At 34.3% G+C, this 17,424-nt stretch overlaps 1 protein-coding gene across 22 annotated transcripts in view; it reads left to right on the top strand.

Moving 5' to 3' along the window:
* The window catches only part of C7H14orf39 (chromosome 7 C14orf39 homolog), a 176,331-nt gene that overhangs the window by 26,964 nt on the left and 131,943 nt on the right, over positions 1-17,424 (top strand). For 7 of the 22 annotated variants that reach the window (XR_011625826.1, XR_011625825.1, XM_024790264.2 and 4 more), the window contains 6 exons: positions 5,297-5,423; positions 10,713-10,802; positions 14,096-14,283; positions 14,377-14,419; positions 16,197-16,317; positions 17,251-17,342. Coding sequence is in view for 20 of the 22 variants with exons in the window: in XM_071100062.1 (XP_070956163.1) it covers positions 5,297-5,423; positions 10,713-10,802; positions 14,096-14,283; positions 14,377-14,419; positions 16,197-16,317; positions 17,251-17,342 (661 nt within the window). In the remaining 2 variants the exon portion in view is untranslated. The other 15 variants (XM_011727567.3, XM_071100069.1, XM_011727558.3 and 12 more) reach the window with 14 other exon arrangements.

Below are 17,424 nucleotides of genomic sequence, written 5' to 3' on the forward strand. Positions count from 1 at the left end.
TTAAAATGTTGTCTTGATTACCTGAGAAAGTAGTTAAATGTGATGGAGATAGTAGTTGAATTGAAAAGGTCAATTAGGAAATGAGTGGAGAGGAATTGTAGGTAGGAGACACATGCTTCCTATTAGACAAATTAAGCAATAAAAGGAAGAAAAGGAATACGGTGCAATTAATGAGCAGTGGGTTTAAGTAATGGATTTCTTCAGATTCTTGATTATGGATCAAGAGGCAAAGGTGTCAATAGTAGATAAGGAAAATTTTATCTTATGGGAGTACTTTCCCAGAAAATGATTTGTTAAGATAAATGTTTATCTGAGTCAAAGTTCTATAATTTTTCAAATGGAGCACTATAATTCATTGGAGTGAGAGGGAATAGGGAGAGGGGGAAATAAAATTTATTTAAAACTCTCCAGTAGATGGAGCATCTTCATTGCTTTTCCAGAAGAAAATTTTGGAATGGAATAAGATAGATGGCAGTGGTGTTGGTAGAACTTAGGTATACTTTTATGAGGGTAATTAGGATATGTATAGATGTGAATTTAAATGCAAATAAATTGATTTTCAGATCTCAGTAAGGTGGTGTTTCTAGATTTCTACAAATTTTCATAAGAAAGTCTAGTGTTAAATTGAAGTGGACTAACTTTTTACCTACTAAATTTTCTTGACAGTCATAGCAATGTAGTGCCAGCAAGACAAAATAGCTTTGCACTTTGTATTTGCTTTCTTATGTTTTCCTAAAAAGAAGTAGTTAATAAATATAAACAAATGTAATAAGAGTAAATTTGGGTTAATATCTAAATAAGGAACTCAACTAAGCAAGAAAACAAACAATCTGATTAAAAATGGGCAAAGGACCTGAATAGACATTGCTCGAAAGAAGATGTGCAAATGGCCAACAGATGTATAAAGAAATGCTCAACATCAATAATCACAGGGAAATGCAAATCAAAATCACAATAGGATACCTCACACCTGTTAGAATGACTATGATAAAAAAAAAGGCAACAAGTGTTGACAAGGATATGGAAAAAAGGAAAAGTTGTACACTCTTGGCAGGAATGCAAACTGGTACCGCCATTATGGAAACAGTGTAGAGGCTTCTCAAAATTTTAAAATAGAACTATCATAAGATCCAGCAATCCCACTTTTGAATATATATCCAAAGGATATAAAATTGCTTTGTGGAACAGATGTCTGTGCTCTCATGTTCACTGCAACATTATTCACAATAGCCAATATATGTACTCAACCTATCCATTCATTTGTCAATGAATGGATAAACACACACACACACACACACACACACACACACAGAATTTTATTCAGCTTTAACAGAGAAGGAAATCCTGTCATTTGTGACCACGTGGGTGGTGGTTGAACCTGTGGGACATTATGCTAAGTGAAGTAAGTCAGGCACAGAAAGACAAATACTGTATGACTTCACTTGTATGTGGAATCTGAAAAAGCTGAGCCCATAGAAGCAGAGAGTAGAATAGTGGTTGCCAGTGGCTGGGGGAGGGAGGAGGTGGAATGAGGAAATATGGTGGTCAAAGGGTACAAAGTTTCAGTTAAGCAGACTGAATAAGTTCTGGAGATCTAATGTACAGCATGGTGACTATAGTTAATAATACTGTATTGTGTTCTTGAAATCTGCCGGGCGCGGTGGCTCAAGCCTGTAATCCCAGCACTTTGGGAGGCCGAGACGGGCGGATCACAAGGTCAGGAGATCAAGACCACAGTGAAACCCCGTCTCTACTAAAAATACAAAAAATTAGCCGGGCGCGGTGGTGGGCGCCTGTAGTCCCAGCTACTCAGGAGGCTGAGGCAGGAGAATGGCGTGAACCCAGGAGGCGGAGCTTGCAGTGAGCCGAGATCGCGCCACTGCACTCCAGCCTGGGCAACAGCGTGAGACTCTGTCTCAAAAAAAAAAAAAAAAAAAAAAAAAAAAAAAAAAAAAAAGAAATTTGCTAAGAGAGTAGATCTTAAAGGTTCTCACCACACACACCCAAAAATGATTATATGAGGTGATGGATGTGTTATACGAATTAACTTGATCATGGTAATCATTTCACAATGTATGCATATGTCCAAATATCATGTACTTGGTAAATACAATTTTTATTTGTCAATTATGCCTCAGTAAACCTGGATAAACGAAGTGAAAAGATTTTTCACACACAAAAGAATAAATATGCTAAATTCTTACATTATCAAAACGTATGTTAGTTTTGATGCATATTAATACCAACTAGTGAGCCATATGACAGCACAGTATAATAAAACTGGTTATGCATATCTGATCTGAGGCAATTAAGCAAGAAAAACTTCTGAAACCTTTTTCACTTAAATATTCTGTGAAACAGCTTAGGTTTTGGTGACTTGAGACAATTATTGAGATCATTTAGGATTAAAAACATTTCTACCAGAAATATACAATGGATTGAGGCACTTTGGAGGACTGAACTGCTTAAATGATTTCGTTTACACTCTTTATTTCACGTTGGATAGGCAGACAAAACCTAAGAGCATAAATTACCTAAAGACAGCATTTTGGACAGAAAATGTGCTTTATTTGAAACTGAGCAAATGAGTCAGTCTCAAAACATCCATTCAACTAATATGTATTTGAATTGTGCTTGCTTTTTAAGATGTTTTGAAAAATGCTGAATTCAGAATTGAATTTTGATTATTGAATCGAGTACTTTTTACTGTCTTGTTAAAGTTAATATCAATTTTATTGCTGTACTCCAAAATATTTTTTAAAACTTGTTACAAGAGGAATAAATAGGCTTTAAAAGACACGAGTCTTCAAGAAAACAGGAGAGTCCCTGACAGGTCCCTACTTCTTTGAGGGTCCCCTGACTTCAGCACCCACTTCTGGGGTTTTACGGGGCTTGCTCCGCGCTTCCACCCGCGAAGAAGGAACGGTTGCAGCCACTCAGGTCTCGTCCAAAGCGCGATCTCGCTGCTCTTCAGCGCGATCTGCGGATCCCGCGGCGTGCTCCGCGGGGTCTCTTAGGGCTGGCACCAGGGGCGTGGGGGCGGGGCTGAGCGAGGCGAGACCAAGGCTCTGGCCGTTTGGAGTCAGGATCAGCTGTGGCGTCCCCGGGCCCGGGAATCCTGAGTGGAGTTTGGGACCCCCAGGGAAGGAGGGTGTGGGCGTTCGGGTCCAGAGGGGCTGTTTAGGTGCGTGGGGAAGGGAGCTGTGTGTGTCGGTTTTTCCCTGGGCCGGCGACTCTGAGAGGGAGCATGTGAGTGGGTGGGAGGAGACTGGCTGGCCCTGCCCCTCAGAATAACCAGTGTCGCCTTTTCTCAGGGGTTGGTGCGGCCCGAGGCTGTGGGCGCGGCCGGGGATGGGTGGGGGGATGCGGTATTGCGGCCTCGGGCGAGGGGAAGCCAGGACAGGAGGCTGTGAGGGTGGGAGTTGGCCGGCGAGCTCCCACCGCGAAGCGCGCGGGCTGTGGCCCCTGGGCTCTGAGGGGAACGGTAGACACGAACCCCGCCTCAGGCGTATGCTGTAATGCGAATTGGCAGTCCTATGAAAAACTCCACTTTTTTATTCTCCTTGGTAAATTCACAAGTGCGAAATCACACTGTTTGTCTAGATTTACCCGGCTGTTGGGGAAGGGCTTTCGTTAGAATTTTGCTACACGTGGTTGTACACACGCCACCAAGGGACATATTCAGAACGTTTATTTTAAAGGGCATATCCTGTGGAGAAATCTGGGTGTCCGTGAACCCTGGAAGATCCGGACGCTTGTTGCAGTCCCACGCATAAGCGGTTAGGCGGGTGCCTGCCACCCCATCCCCAAAGCTTCAAGTCGTGCGCCGACTCAACAACGATTTCTGAAGCGCTCGTTGGGCTTGGCCCAGGAAGGGACTGGGAAAGTCGCCATGGGCTCAGAGGGCCTCTCTCCTTCCAGTTCTGGCTCCGCCCACATGTTCCTGTGAAGAATGCTATATTGAAAAGGTCGTTACCAAATATATCCTGTTTTGCATATGACTTAAAATCTTTCCTTATAATTTTTTTTTTTTTTCCCATTTAACATAGTATCCAAGATGAATGACAGCCTGTTTGTCAGTTTGGACAGACTTTTGCTAGAATTTGGTAGGTATAAAGTGAAAAAATAGGTAGCTTTTTGTATGAGGCTTTGGCATTTTAACAATGAATTGAAGTCACAAGAGAGTTGTTTATTTTAGTCTTCCAGTATGAGCAAGACATAAGTACTAAAGAAGAGATGATTCAAAGAATTAATAGTAAGTAGCTTTGCATGATCAAGATATTTTAGTCTTTTAATTCCTTATGGCATATAATATATAATTGCCCTGTTTAGGGCAACTTATTGTTGGCGTTATAACTTTTGTGTCAGTTCTCTCTAGCGACAAATAAACTGTTTACCCTAGACAAAATAGATGTGACTTAACTATAGTTGTTTGATAATAAACTTCTATATTCAGCATTTAATTATTTTGTGAAGAATTTTGTCTTAAGTAGAAATGACCCCTTAGGTGCAGTTGAAAAGATGTTATTTTTCTCTAATAACAAGTTATTTCAAATAGTTGAGTGAAATTTTTTTATCTTTATAGAAACCACCAGAAATCAGGGATCAAAATTGATAGATGCCACATTTTCAGGAATAATAATTCTGAAAAATAATGTTATCAGAGAAATAGCAAGGCAAGTCACACAAATACTGTATAGTATTTTAAGATCGGACAAAACAACCATAAAAAATAGAATTCTAAATTTCTTAATCGTTCTGAAAAGGTTGAGTTTAGTTATCTTTTCTGCAATCAAAAAAATACAGCATATTAAGAATTTATTTTAATCTTTTCAAGAAATTATGTCCATTTTATCTTATTTAATCACTAGTAACAAAGATAAGTGAGTTTAATAATTAATTGACATAGAGTTGATGAATAGAAATTTCACATTTTTCAGAAACAGAAGGCTTGTGTTAGTATCATTAATGAGTAAATGTTTGCACGAATTCATAGCATCTTAAGATACGATTGACCTTAGATATCACTGAATCTAGCCCTCTTATCTTAAAGATGAGGTACAAGGGACATTTATTTCTCAATCCCAACTGAAATCCTTCTTAGCTTCTGGCTATAGGATCAGGCCTGGCCCTGGTTCTCTGCATTTTAGTATACGGTTCCACCCATCTCAAGCCTCATTTCCTCTCCATTCTCTGGCTCTCTTCCTTTTAGGTAAGCTGCCATACCCATTTTTTCCCCTGTTTGTTTATTTTGAATTTATGATTTCTGCGTTAAGAAAATATTTCCTCTTTCTAGAATGCTGTGAAGATATTAAGGAAAACAAAGTAACTATTTGTAGGATACATGAAACTATAAATACAACAGATGAGGAAATTGATCATTACTGTAAACATAGTGAGGAGATTAAAGACAACTGTAGAAAGTGAGTATTTGAAAGAATCAATTTTCATTACATTGTTTTATTCAGGGTTTTTGAGCTTATAGTTGAAGATACTTGCTTCAAAGTAGTATTCTATATTAGCTAATGAATCAAGTTTTAATGTGCCTTGTTATGCCACTATGTAAAGGGATTATAGGAGGATCAAAAGAGAAATAGAACTAAACAGCTATAAGATCTTACTAATTCAGATCCAGTTAATCTAACTATAGACTTTTGAATAAGCTCAGTATATAAAATTCCTATTAGATAAATTTGAAACGATTTCCATTTTTGAATTTTCAAGATCTTATTTTTGTGTGAGGGAATACAGCCTAAAGTTTTTCAAAATAAACATATTTGTTAAGAATTCTTTCAACATGGCTTCAGGTTCTGGATTCTACTAGTTAACTCTAGTAGAAGACAAACATTTTGAAACAAAGGCATGAAAAGAACAAAGACTTATTACAAATACAAATTTTCTGTACTTTTATATGGATATTGTAATAAGTACTGTACTTTAGGATCATATTTGTTTTGAAATACTTTGTTATTCAAAATTTTAATAAGCCTTTTTGGGTTTTCCCCCATTACTTTTTTCCCACTGGTTTTAAGAAATTATAAAAGTAATATATACCTAGTACAAAGATTCAAGCAATATACATATATATGGTGTGAATAGCTTTTCCCTGCTTGCAGTTCCCATCCCCTACTCTATCATCCTCTGCGTAGGTAATCACTCACATTCTTTTAGACCTTGAATAGTTAACATCATTATTACACACCCCACATACACACACACACACACCTGTTTATATAGGTATCTTTCCTTTTTACAAAAATGGAATCACTTCATTCTGCAACTTGCTTTTTAACATTTAACAATATGTAATGCAATTCGTACTATGCATGTAATTGTATGTATATTTCATTCTTTTTAACAGCTCCATGGTATTTATGGTATTGATGTAGCCTGTTATTTAGCCATTCCCCTATTAATGGAAATTTAGGTTATTTCCAGTCATGTACAGATATACTTTTACATATAGAGATCTGATGCTATGGAATGGGCTCCTAGAAGTGAAATTGCTAAAGAGTATGCACGTTTAAACATTGGGTGGATAATACCAAACTGCTCTCCAAAAAGTTTATACCAATTTATGCTCCCACCAACAATGTATGAGAACAAAATTTTATGCAGTGACACATTGATTGACTTATTATAAAGATTGTTACTTTTATAAATAGAAAATGAATTATTAAAAAACAATGTAGGAGAGTTCCTATTTCCTCATACTCTTGCCAACATTGGAATTGTCAGTGTTTAAATATTTTGGTAATCTGATCAGCCAAAACTTACATGTTGACCATTTTCTTTTATTTTTATTTGGGTTTTATTGTAGTAGATTTTACCAGCGGTTTTCCTCAATTAGCTGCATTGGGTTGTGGAAAAGTACTAATAGTTTCCCCTTAGAATCTACCGTGTCCTAGATATGTCGTACTTTGTAAAAGCTTAATTTCTGCTGGGTCTGAGGAGGGTCGGTAGGATCTGTTGATTTTAATATGTCTAAATTCATGAATACCTCCAGTGCATGATTTCAGCATACTGGTTATGAGATTTAAATGTGAAATATGAATCTGTGAAAGTACTAGAAAAATAAAAGTGCTATATAATCTTTGAGAGAGGAAGGTCTTTCTAAATATGTCACCAAAATCAGAAACCACATAGGAAATGATGGATAAATATGACTGCACACAAATTAAAGAGAAAAATACCCTATAATGATGTGAAAGACAAAAGGATAAGCTAGGAAAAGTGTCAAATAAGGATTGTTTAAAAACATAAAATACTTGTAGAAATAATAAGAAAAAGCAAAAGTACTATTAGAAAAATGAGCAAAGAAGGTAAACGGGTAAATACGAAAATGAAAAAAATACACAAGTCTAACACGTGCAGAAATGCTCAATCTTACTAATAGAAATAATCTAAATTAAAGCGATAATTAAATGCTATTATTTTTGCCTCTGAGTTTTGCTGAGATTAAAAAAAAAAACACCTGGCACTGGCAAGAAATAAGAATACCAACTCTCATACACCGTAGGAGTGTACAGTAGTATAAATCTTTTAGATGACATGCTGGTATATATTTTTAAAAGCTTTAAAACTAAGCATGATTTTTTAAAAAATAGAGATGGAGTTTCACTGTGTTGCCCAGGCTGGTCTTGAACTCCTGGACTCGAGTGATCCTCCCACTTTGGCCCCCGAAAGTGCTGGGATTATACATGTCAGCCACCGCCTCTGGCCCAAACATAATTTTTGATTAAGTGATTCAATTTCTGAGAATTTTTCATAAGGAACTAGAGATCCTCTCAAAGATGTAATGTACAACCAAATGTTTATGTCAGTCTTTTTTTCCATACACAGAACATTTTTAAAATTTATTTTTAATTGAAAATTATGCATGTTTAGGAGGTACAATGTGATGTTTTGATCTGTGTATACATTGTCGAAAGAATCAAGCTAATTAAGATATTCATCACCTTACCAACTTATTTTTTTTTGTGATGAGAATGTTAAAAAGCTATTTTTCTAGCACTTTTGAAATATATATTATTTAACTGTAGTCACTATACAGTGCAGTAGATCACTAATTTTTTTTCCTCCACTCCAACTTAAACTTTGTGTTCTTTGATCAACATTTTCCCTTTCCCCATTTTTTCTTTACCTCAGCCCCACCTCTGGTAACCACCTTTCTACTCTCTGTTTATATGAGATTGACTTTTTTAGATTCTACATATAAGTGAGATCATACAGTATTTGCCATTACCTGCCTGGCTTATTTCACTTAGCATAACATCCTTTAGTTCCATGTATGTTGTCTTGAATGATGGAATTTCCTACTTTTTTTCAGGCTGTATGGTATTTTATTGTGTATCTATGCCACACTTTCATTATCCATCATCTCTTGTGGGACACTTAGGTTGCTTCCATATCTTGATATTATGAATAATGCTAAAATGAATATGGGAGGGCAGATATCTCTTTGATGTACTGATTTCATTCCCTTTGAACAAATACTCAAAAGTGGGATGGCTGGATCCTATGGTAATTCTACTTTTAGTTTTTTGAGGACCTGCCATACTATTTTCTGAAGTAGCTGTACTAATTTACACTTCCACCAACAGTGTCCAAGAGTTTCCTTTTCTCCACATCCTCCCCAAAACTTGTTGTTATTCACCTTTTTTATGTTTTGAGATAGAGTTTCACTCTTGTCACCCAGGCAGGAGTGCAGTGGCACAATCTTGGCTCAGTGCGACCTCTACCCTCCACCTCCCGGGTTCAAGCGATTCTCCTGTCTCAGCCTCCTGAGTAGCTGGGATTACAGGCATGCACAACCATGCCCAGCTACTTTTTGTATTGTTAGTAGAGACAGGGTTTCACATGTTGGCCAGGCTGGTCTTGAACTCCTGACCTCAGGTGATGCGCCTGCCTCACCCTCCCAAAGTAATGGGATTACAAGTGTGGGCCACCACACCCAGCCTTATTCGTCTTTTTGATAACAGCCATTCTAACAGGTGTGAGGTAATTTCTTATTTTTGGTTTTAATTTGAATTCCCCGGATGATTAGAGGTATTGAGCATTTTTTCATATGTCTGTTGGCCATTTGTATCTCTTCTTTGAGAAATGTCTATTCAGATCCTTTGCCCATTTAAAATATCAGGTTATTTATTTATTTTTTCCATTGAGTTGAGTTCTATTTCAGTCTTTTTGTAATGATAGGAAAATATTAGGAGCAACTCTAATGTTCAGCATTAGGGAACTGGTTAAATGAGTTTTGGTGTATCCATGTGAATGAACGCTAGGCAGCCAATAAAATTGTGATATAGGCGTATATTTGTTGACATGGGAAGATGTTAACAGTAAAGGAAGTCTTTTAAAAAGCAAGGTCTCCAACTTGCTTTTTAAAATTACAAATTGGTCAAAGCAGGTTAAATAACAATATTCATAATATTAAGCCAATTTAGTAATTGTATATTTATATATAATTACAAAAAGTCTAGAAGGATGTACATCAAAACGCCTATAGTGAATACCTTCTCAATGAACATGTAGTTTTATGGAATTTTAAAATAATTCCGATTTTTATTTTAGATTCGGGGGCATATGTGCAAGTTTTTGAGATAGGTATATTGTGTGATGCTGAGGTTTGGGGTATGACTGATCCCATCACCCAGGTAGTAAGCATAGTACTCAATAGTTTTTCACCTCTCCCCCCATACTAGTTTCCAGTGTCTAGTGTTTCTATCTTTACAACCATGAGTATTTATGATATTTTAAAATATTGGGAATATATGTATGTATAATTTTTGACCTTCTAATTTCATTTTGGAGAATATTTTCTCAGGAAATGATCAGAAATTCGGACAAATATTTAGGTACAAGTTCTGTTACTAAGTGATAAAAAGAGGGTAAGATCTCAATGATGTTAAAATGTATCATTATAGTAACATGTAGAAACAATTTATTAAAACAATAATAGTAGTCATTATTCAATATTGAGAATATGATTAATAGTTATTGTCTTACATATACTTTTCTGTGCTTCCAAATTGGGCATGTATACTTTTTGAATCTGAAAAATATGTTAGAAAAAAGGGAAATATTTGAACAATACTTAGACTGGAAGCCACCATGGTATATATTCATTTTAGATTTTTGTATTGGTAATATTCTTTCAAGTTACATAATAAAAATGTATAAGGGAATATTTGTTATATTCATATTGTCTGATTTTGTAATTCGTTTGCTCTGGTTTATCTTTTTTTGTTACTCAGGATGATGTGACACCTGTTTTCTAAGTGTTAAAGGAGCAAAAAGCCTCTCTTTAGCCCTTATTCTAGTTCTTTGAATGCTTACTCCAAAAGAATTTTTTTGGCCAAAATCTTAGAAATGTGATGAGAGAGAAAGGCTGATATTGGAGTGTTATAAAGTGTATAATAGAAATGCCATAGCAATACACAATCCAGCCATGTCATATTTGCTCTTTCCCTAGTAATGGTTCAAAAACAAGTTTAATATAAAAATTCATGAATATTGATATTTGAGTATAATAGTCCACAAATGGAGGTAGTGGGAGTGATATGAGATGGAAATACTTTTCTTGATGTAAGCTTGTTTTCTCCAGGAAGAGAAAGATTCATTTCTCTTCAAATGATTATGTTCATTTTTTAATTATCTCTGTCAATTTGTTTATCATTCCATGTTGCTAATTACAAATATATTTTTTTCTATAGCTGGAAGCCAACATGTGATGTTTTTCATAAACATGAAGATTATATGCAAGATCAACTTACTATTTATCAAGAAACTACTGAAAAAGACAAGTATAATACATATATTAAGTTTATCAATTCTATAAGTTTGTATTACTAGGACATGGTGTGTAAGAATGTCAATTGAAAAATGTAGACATTTTGTACTATGAAGGAGTTTTTGATTTTAAGTAAATGTAGTATTTTGGACTCCTTGGGTGCAGTGGAAGGTTCTACCTACTTGTTGTAAAGCTCTCTCTGACCCTAGATATATTTAGATATGGCCTTAGATATAAACTCTTTCTCAGTAGCAATTATTATAGCAGAGTCCATCAATTAATGGTCTTTATGAGTGAACTGTTTAGGCAAACATCTGGGGGAATAGTTAACTGTAGAATTAGCTTATTACAAATTTGGGATATTGATTTTTGAAGGATATTTTATATCAAACTTGTATATCTTAGACTGCTGATTTAATGGAGTGGTTATATTCTAATAGAGAAACACCAATAATTGTATGAATTTATTATATGTATAATCACATTGTCTTGGGGATTAAATGTAATTAGTGAATGTAATGAAACAAGGCAAGAGACTTTGAACACATTATATAGCATTAAAATTTCACTTAAAATAAAACATTGAAATGTTTTTATTTTTAGTATAATTGGATGAGAGCAGTATGTATTTTTATATTGTAACTAAAAACATATGTGCAAAATCTAGAATGCAATACTCTATATATTCAAAGACAAGTCTTAAGAAAAGGCAGGGACTAAAGTTATAGATATGGACTTCATTTTGAAATTATGGAAATACATGAGATTGCCCATGGAAATATGTGGAGCAAAAAGAGGAGAAAGCTGGAGTACACCATCATCTAGAGGGTAGACAGAGGGTGGGATCACTGAAGGAGAATTGTGTTGTCATTTATACATCCTGCTTCATTTAAAAAAGGATTTTAGATGATTTGACTAAATAATCATCTTCAAAGGATAGTGTTTAAAGAAACTAGATTAAAAATCAAGGCTACAGAGAAGTAAGGAAAATATAGGAAATTGAAGGTTTTGATGAAGTTAGAAATTCATGCTATGTATCCCACACATTTGTTAGATACAGGCAGGAATTAAGCTTTCAAATTCCTAGTAGTCAAGGCATTGTGGAAATATAATCAGTTTGGGATTCATAATATTCATTTAAAAAAACAGGTCAATTGCTTAGGGTAAGTAGAGGCTTCTCCTGAGGCTTGAGAGAAATTTCTCCCCTGGGTCCTTTAAAGGGGAAATTGTGCAATGTATTTCAGTGACCGCCCCCAGCCCCAAACACAATATATATAACTGCTTCTTATAACATTTATCAATGTAAGTCATGACTATAAAACATTAATTCTTAAAAATGATTCTGTAAGAGGCTAAAGCAAACCAGTTAAAATATATACTTCTCTCACGGTGTTTGTTATAGAGGACTTCTGTGAGCTAACTGAAGGTATTAAAGTGAAAACAGTTGTCTGTTTCTTTCTTAAACCAGCCACGTAGCTTAATTGAATTGATGATTCAGTACCAGGCATTTATAAATGGAAAATAACTCATTTGTTGGTTTCGTGGATAATGGAGGAAGTAGAGGCACCAGTTGCTTGTTTCTCCTAATCTCCCATCCCTGTTCAAGTCGTTCATGAAAAATAGTATTGCTGGCACAGATGAGATAATAATGGCTCTTCTTTAACTATGACATAGCTATGCTAGGCTCTGCCGGAGTTTCTATATGGAGTATGTTAGAAGAGTGAGCATGAATATACAGTATGAATAGGGTGGATGTGGTATGTTCATCTCACCTGGAACTGGTGACCCAGGCTGAATTTTCTTATAGGTATTTCTTCCCTGTACCATTTTCCCCAAGCTATTAAATAGTAAGTGGGTCTTAATTAGCAAGTATGCATTTAGAGGAATAGGAGCTTGTTTAGGGCTCAAACTGCTTTTTCTTGCTAAAGGGGACAGTTTAGTAATATTAAGAAATTAAAACTTTCTTAAGATTCAGACCTGCTCACCAGCACAGGGCTGTTATCCTTACTTTTCTTCTCATGTGTGCAGTTTTTGAAGACTTGTTCTTCCCTAATCTGCTAAGGTGAGATAATCAGAGTATCTTTTAAGAAACTCCCCCATAGAGTATACTTTGATCCAAGAAATGACAAAATCTTGAGGAATGTAAGAACCATATATTTTCAAAAAATTTTCTATGATTTTTTTTTTGAAACTAAGTATTTGATAAGAATTGGGCAAAAAGAAGATTTAAGAATATATTTTTTATAAAGAACTGGATTTAACATTTTCAATGTTGTTGATTAGAGTTGGCAAACTTTTTTGGTAAAGGACCAGATAGTAAGTATTAATATTTTAACCTTAGTGGGCCAACATCTGTCATGACTACTCAACTCTACTATTATGGCATCAGAGATTTTCAGATAATATGTAAATAAATGAGCTGTAATCTAATAAAACTTTATTTATGGACACTGAAGTTTAAATCTCATATAATTTTAATGTGTCATGGAATAAATTTTTGATTTTTTTCAATCATTGAAACATGTAAAAATCATTCATAGTTCATAGGCTATACAAAAATAGGTGGCAGATTAGATTTGGCTCATAGGCCATTGTAATTTTGATTCATGTAGAATCGAGCACAGGTCAAATAAGAAAAAAAGGTTAATGTCCTTTTGCAAGAATTAACTGTCTCATTTAAGATTTGTGCCTAAGTAGATGAGCGGCCACTACTACTGGAGCTGGACCAGAGGAGTTCTTCTAAACCGTGATAAAATTTTCTTCATAAAATAGTTATGGGGTATACATGATGGTGAACCAGAGTTCTAACACATAGAACATGACTTCATGTGGTAATTTTAGCTAATGAAAATTGAAGATTAAAAATATATGGTTATAGAAGTAGCTGAGCTGGGGAGAGTAGAGACTCAGAAGCCAGGGGACATAGAGGTTCTACTAGGAGTAAGTGATCAGAAGAACCAGGTTCTGCAGTGTTAATTAAGAGCAGTACTAAAAAGAAATCATTCAGTTGGACAAATTTGATCATTGGTGACCTTGGGAAGAATAGCATCATTAAAATGATGGGAGTGGGAGTTAAATTGAATAGAATTAGGAAGTGAATAACTCAGATAATGAAGAAAAAGAGTCAAGTTGAGAAGTGTGGTGGAGTTAAGGAAAGTCTGAAGGACAGGCAATATTGAGGGAAGCAAGAATAAGAAGACATTTGATTTGCCTTTTATGCTTAATTTAATAGACTTTAACAGTCTATTTACAAAGCTTTTAGATCTATTGTTGTTACATAGACATAATTTCTTTTAATTTTAACAGAGAAATGTATCATGATTATATACGTCAATATAAAGAAGTTTTGAAGCAATACCAACTAAAATACTCAGAAACACCCTTTTCATGTGAATATTATGAGAAGAAAAGAGAACATGAAGAAATTCAAAGCAGAGTGTTGGCATGTACTGAACAATTAAAAATGAATGAAACAATTTTTACGAAATTTCAAGGTATTAATATTTTTATCATTTTGTTTTAATTATGGTATCTTTGTAACAAAAAGAAGATAATAAATCAGCTTATGCTATGACTTTGTTTTTCAGTGCCTGCTCCCTTTCCATCACTTATTAAATGGACATTAAACATGTATCCACAATAGTATTTGTACTTATAATTTTTATTAGATAAGCATTGTTTTGAATTTTGTTACTGTGTTTCCTTTGTGAGAATAACACGGATTTGTTTTGTGTTTAATTAAAAGATTTTAAAAGTCATTTTAAAGGTCATCTTGGATTCATTTTCATGTATATTCATGTGATCAGAAGCAAGCAACTTTGGTAAGAATAAAATGGCATATGTATTTGGGTTTAAGTGGTGTATCTTAGGAACCAAACCATGAAAATGTCATATTGGTCTGTCTTACCAAAGAAAATTCCAGTTAAATTGCTTGATTATTACTTGTTAGAATGGAAGGTGCAAAGGAGGTGAGTTACATTTATTCATTCATCTATCATTGGAAACCTACCTTGTGCCAGGCAATACTGAAGATGATACAGAGCTCTCTTCCAAGGAGCTCAGAGTTTAGTAGGGAAGACAGACATGTAAACAATTCTAATACAGTACCACTGTAATAGATGCCTAAGTAATTCTTAATTGGTCTAAGTCTCACCTGTTCATCAGAGAGCTCTTCCCTGATGATGAACTTGAAACTTTAATCCTCTTTCAACCTCCGCAATCCTTCATATGCTTTCCTATCAGATTATAACTCCACTATTTGTACTAAGTCTTCTTTATCCCTGCATTCTACCTTCCTTTCTGTCTGCTTCATTCTAAACCATCCTTTTAACTCTTCTGCTGCTAGCTTTTTCCATGTTTTGGTTTTAGTCTCTTCGATTTTTTGCTGTTCATTTGCTGCCCATTTGTGCTTTAACTTTTCAGTGGGAAGGGGCAAAAGTTAGTAGATGCTGAAGGTATAGCAAGGGTTTAGGGAGTTGGATGTGGAATGGGATGAGATACAAGGTTGCATGACAAACAGGAAGAGGTGAATGGAGGTAGGAAGATTTGAAGATTAGGATTTAATTATCTGTATCTAACATTTTAATGGAAACTTGATTACAATAGACTTATAAATCATGATTCACCTGAAATTTTATATTCTATCTTATAAATCATACATATTTTAAGGCAGAATAGGAAAGCCCTGGTTAATTTTCTCTGGAAATCTTGTTAACTGTCACTATTCTATCATTTTCAAATTCTCCTAAATGGATTGTAATTTAGGACATTGTATTAGCTAAGAACCATGTGGAATGTCTATTAATAGCTGAGGATTTTTTACTTGAAATTGGGCACAAATCCAGTTCAAGTAGAAAGTCCAAATTGAAGATCTGCCTCTCTTTTGAGTTCTGTAGGGTACACTGATGAGCCTTACAGAGCAAGAAAAGGGAAATTTGGTCGATTTTGTTTTTGTCCAGCATACTGTTGTTGGCTTGAAATGGGTAGATTTTTAATATTGTCTTTGAACAAATAAATAATGGAAGCACATAAGAAGTTAAATTTGGGCCTGAATTATGTTTTATTAGTTATGGCAAGTGACACAATGAACTTTGATTTAAAAAGCAAAAAAAAAAAAAAAAAAAAAAAAAAAAGACTACCCTGTGAAAATACTTAACTGAAATAATCCTAACAAATATTTTGTATTAAATGTTATTTTTAAGCTCAATATATAACATAAACAATAAATTATCTTTGTTAGTCTGCCAAATGTTTATGTTATTCTCCTGTTTTCAGATACTGTTTTTAATATTGTTTACTGTTTATATGGAACATACATATAAATGATGTCACATAATCATTTCTGATATGGTATATATATTATAAATTTAAAATTTACTTACATGACATAGTTCCTTAACTTAAGAAGTGTTAATTTGAGATGTAAAACACAAGATATTCTTAAAAATGCCAGCAATTTTACCAAAAGTTCATCTGAATTGAAGAAAGAAGTAGATGAAATGGAAATAGAAATTAATTATTTAAACCAGGTATATATTTTGTTATATATTTCTAATATGTGTATTAATGTATAAATATAGTGGTATGTTAGTTGACAGTTTTAGAAGAGCTATTTTTACGACAGCCTGATATGGAGAAAGGTTTAAGATAATTTATTTGCCTCAGATTACCTTTGGAGCCAAAATGTATTTTAGGTACTGAATATATTAAACTGAGTTTTGGGGAATAGTTTAGCTTTCTTTGAGGTCTGAGGAGAGAACATGAGGAAGGAATAAGATGCAGCATAATAACAGGATTTTAAAGGCATTAAAAGACCTACGCCAGGGTTTTTTTAAAAGGTAGTAAATAAAGAAACTTGAAAAATACATGACTATAATCTTTAGCGAGCTAGGCTAGAACTAGTGTAGCCTTTTCCGTCTCAAAAAAAAATTATATTTTCTTGGATACGTTTGGATGCCATCCACGAAATTGTGGCTTTTATTTACATAGGTGTGATAACCCATCAAAGTCGCTTCCAAATTCTGAGAAAAATTTGAATACCTTATTTTCCAAATGTTTGAAAATTCTGTTAAATATTGTATTCTTATCATTCATTAACTATGAGGTACTAAATAACAGTAATATCATTTTAGTAAACAGAAGAAAGTAGATGCCATTTCCTTTAAAATATATGGTAACTGTGTCCTTATGTAAGGAATCAATGTCTACTTTGCTTATGACTATCTGTTTTTAAAAAGATTGGAGTTCATTAAAATCTACATTTGCCAGTGGAATTGTAAGGAAAAGTTAAAGGGGTGCGATTTATTGTTAATTTTGTTTTTGTTTTAATAACTGTAAATAGACGATAGTAGATACTATCAAAAATATGAATCTTATGATTATATAGAAAAACAGATAAAGCATATCTTTTTTACTGCTTTGCAAGTAATTATTTTGTTTTGCATTCCCATTTGTCTTTTTAGCAGATATCTAGGCATTATGAAACTAAGGCTCTTTCAGAAACTCTGGAAGAAAAGAACAAAAATGTAGAAAACAGAAAAGAACTGAAAGAAAGGTATAGGTAACCTTTAAAATTAGATTTTATGTGAACAGATATTTTGCATCTAAAAGTTTGATTCTATATTCCATCCCAAACC

The sequence above is a fragment of the Macaca nemestrina genome, chromosome 7 (genome assembly GCF_043159975.1).
Source record: "Macaca nemestrina isolate mMacNem1 chromosome 7, mMacNem.hap1, whole genome shotgun sequence".
Lineage (NCBI taxonomy): Eukaryota > Metazoa > Chordata > Mammalia > Primates > Cercopithecidae > Macaca > Macaca nemestrina.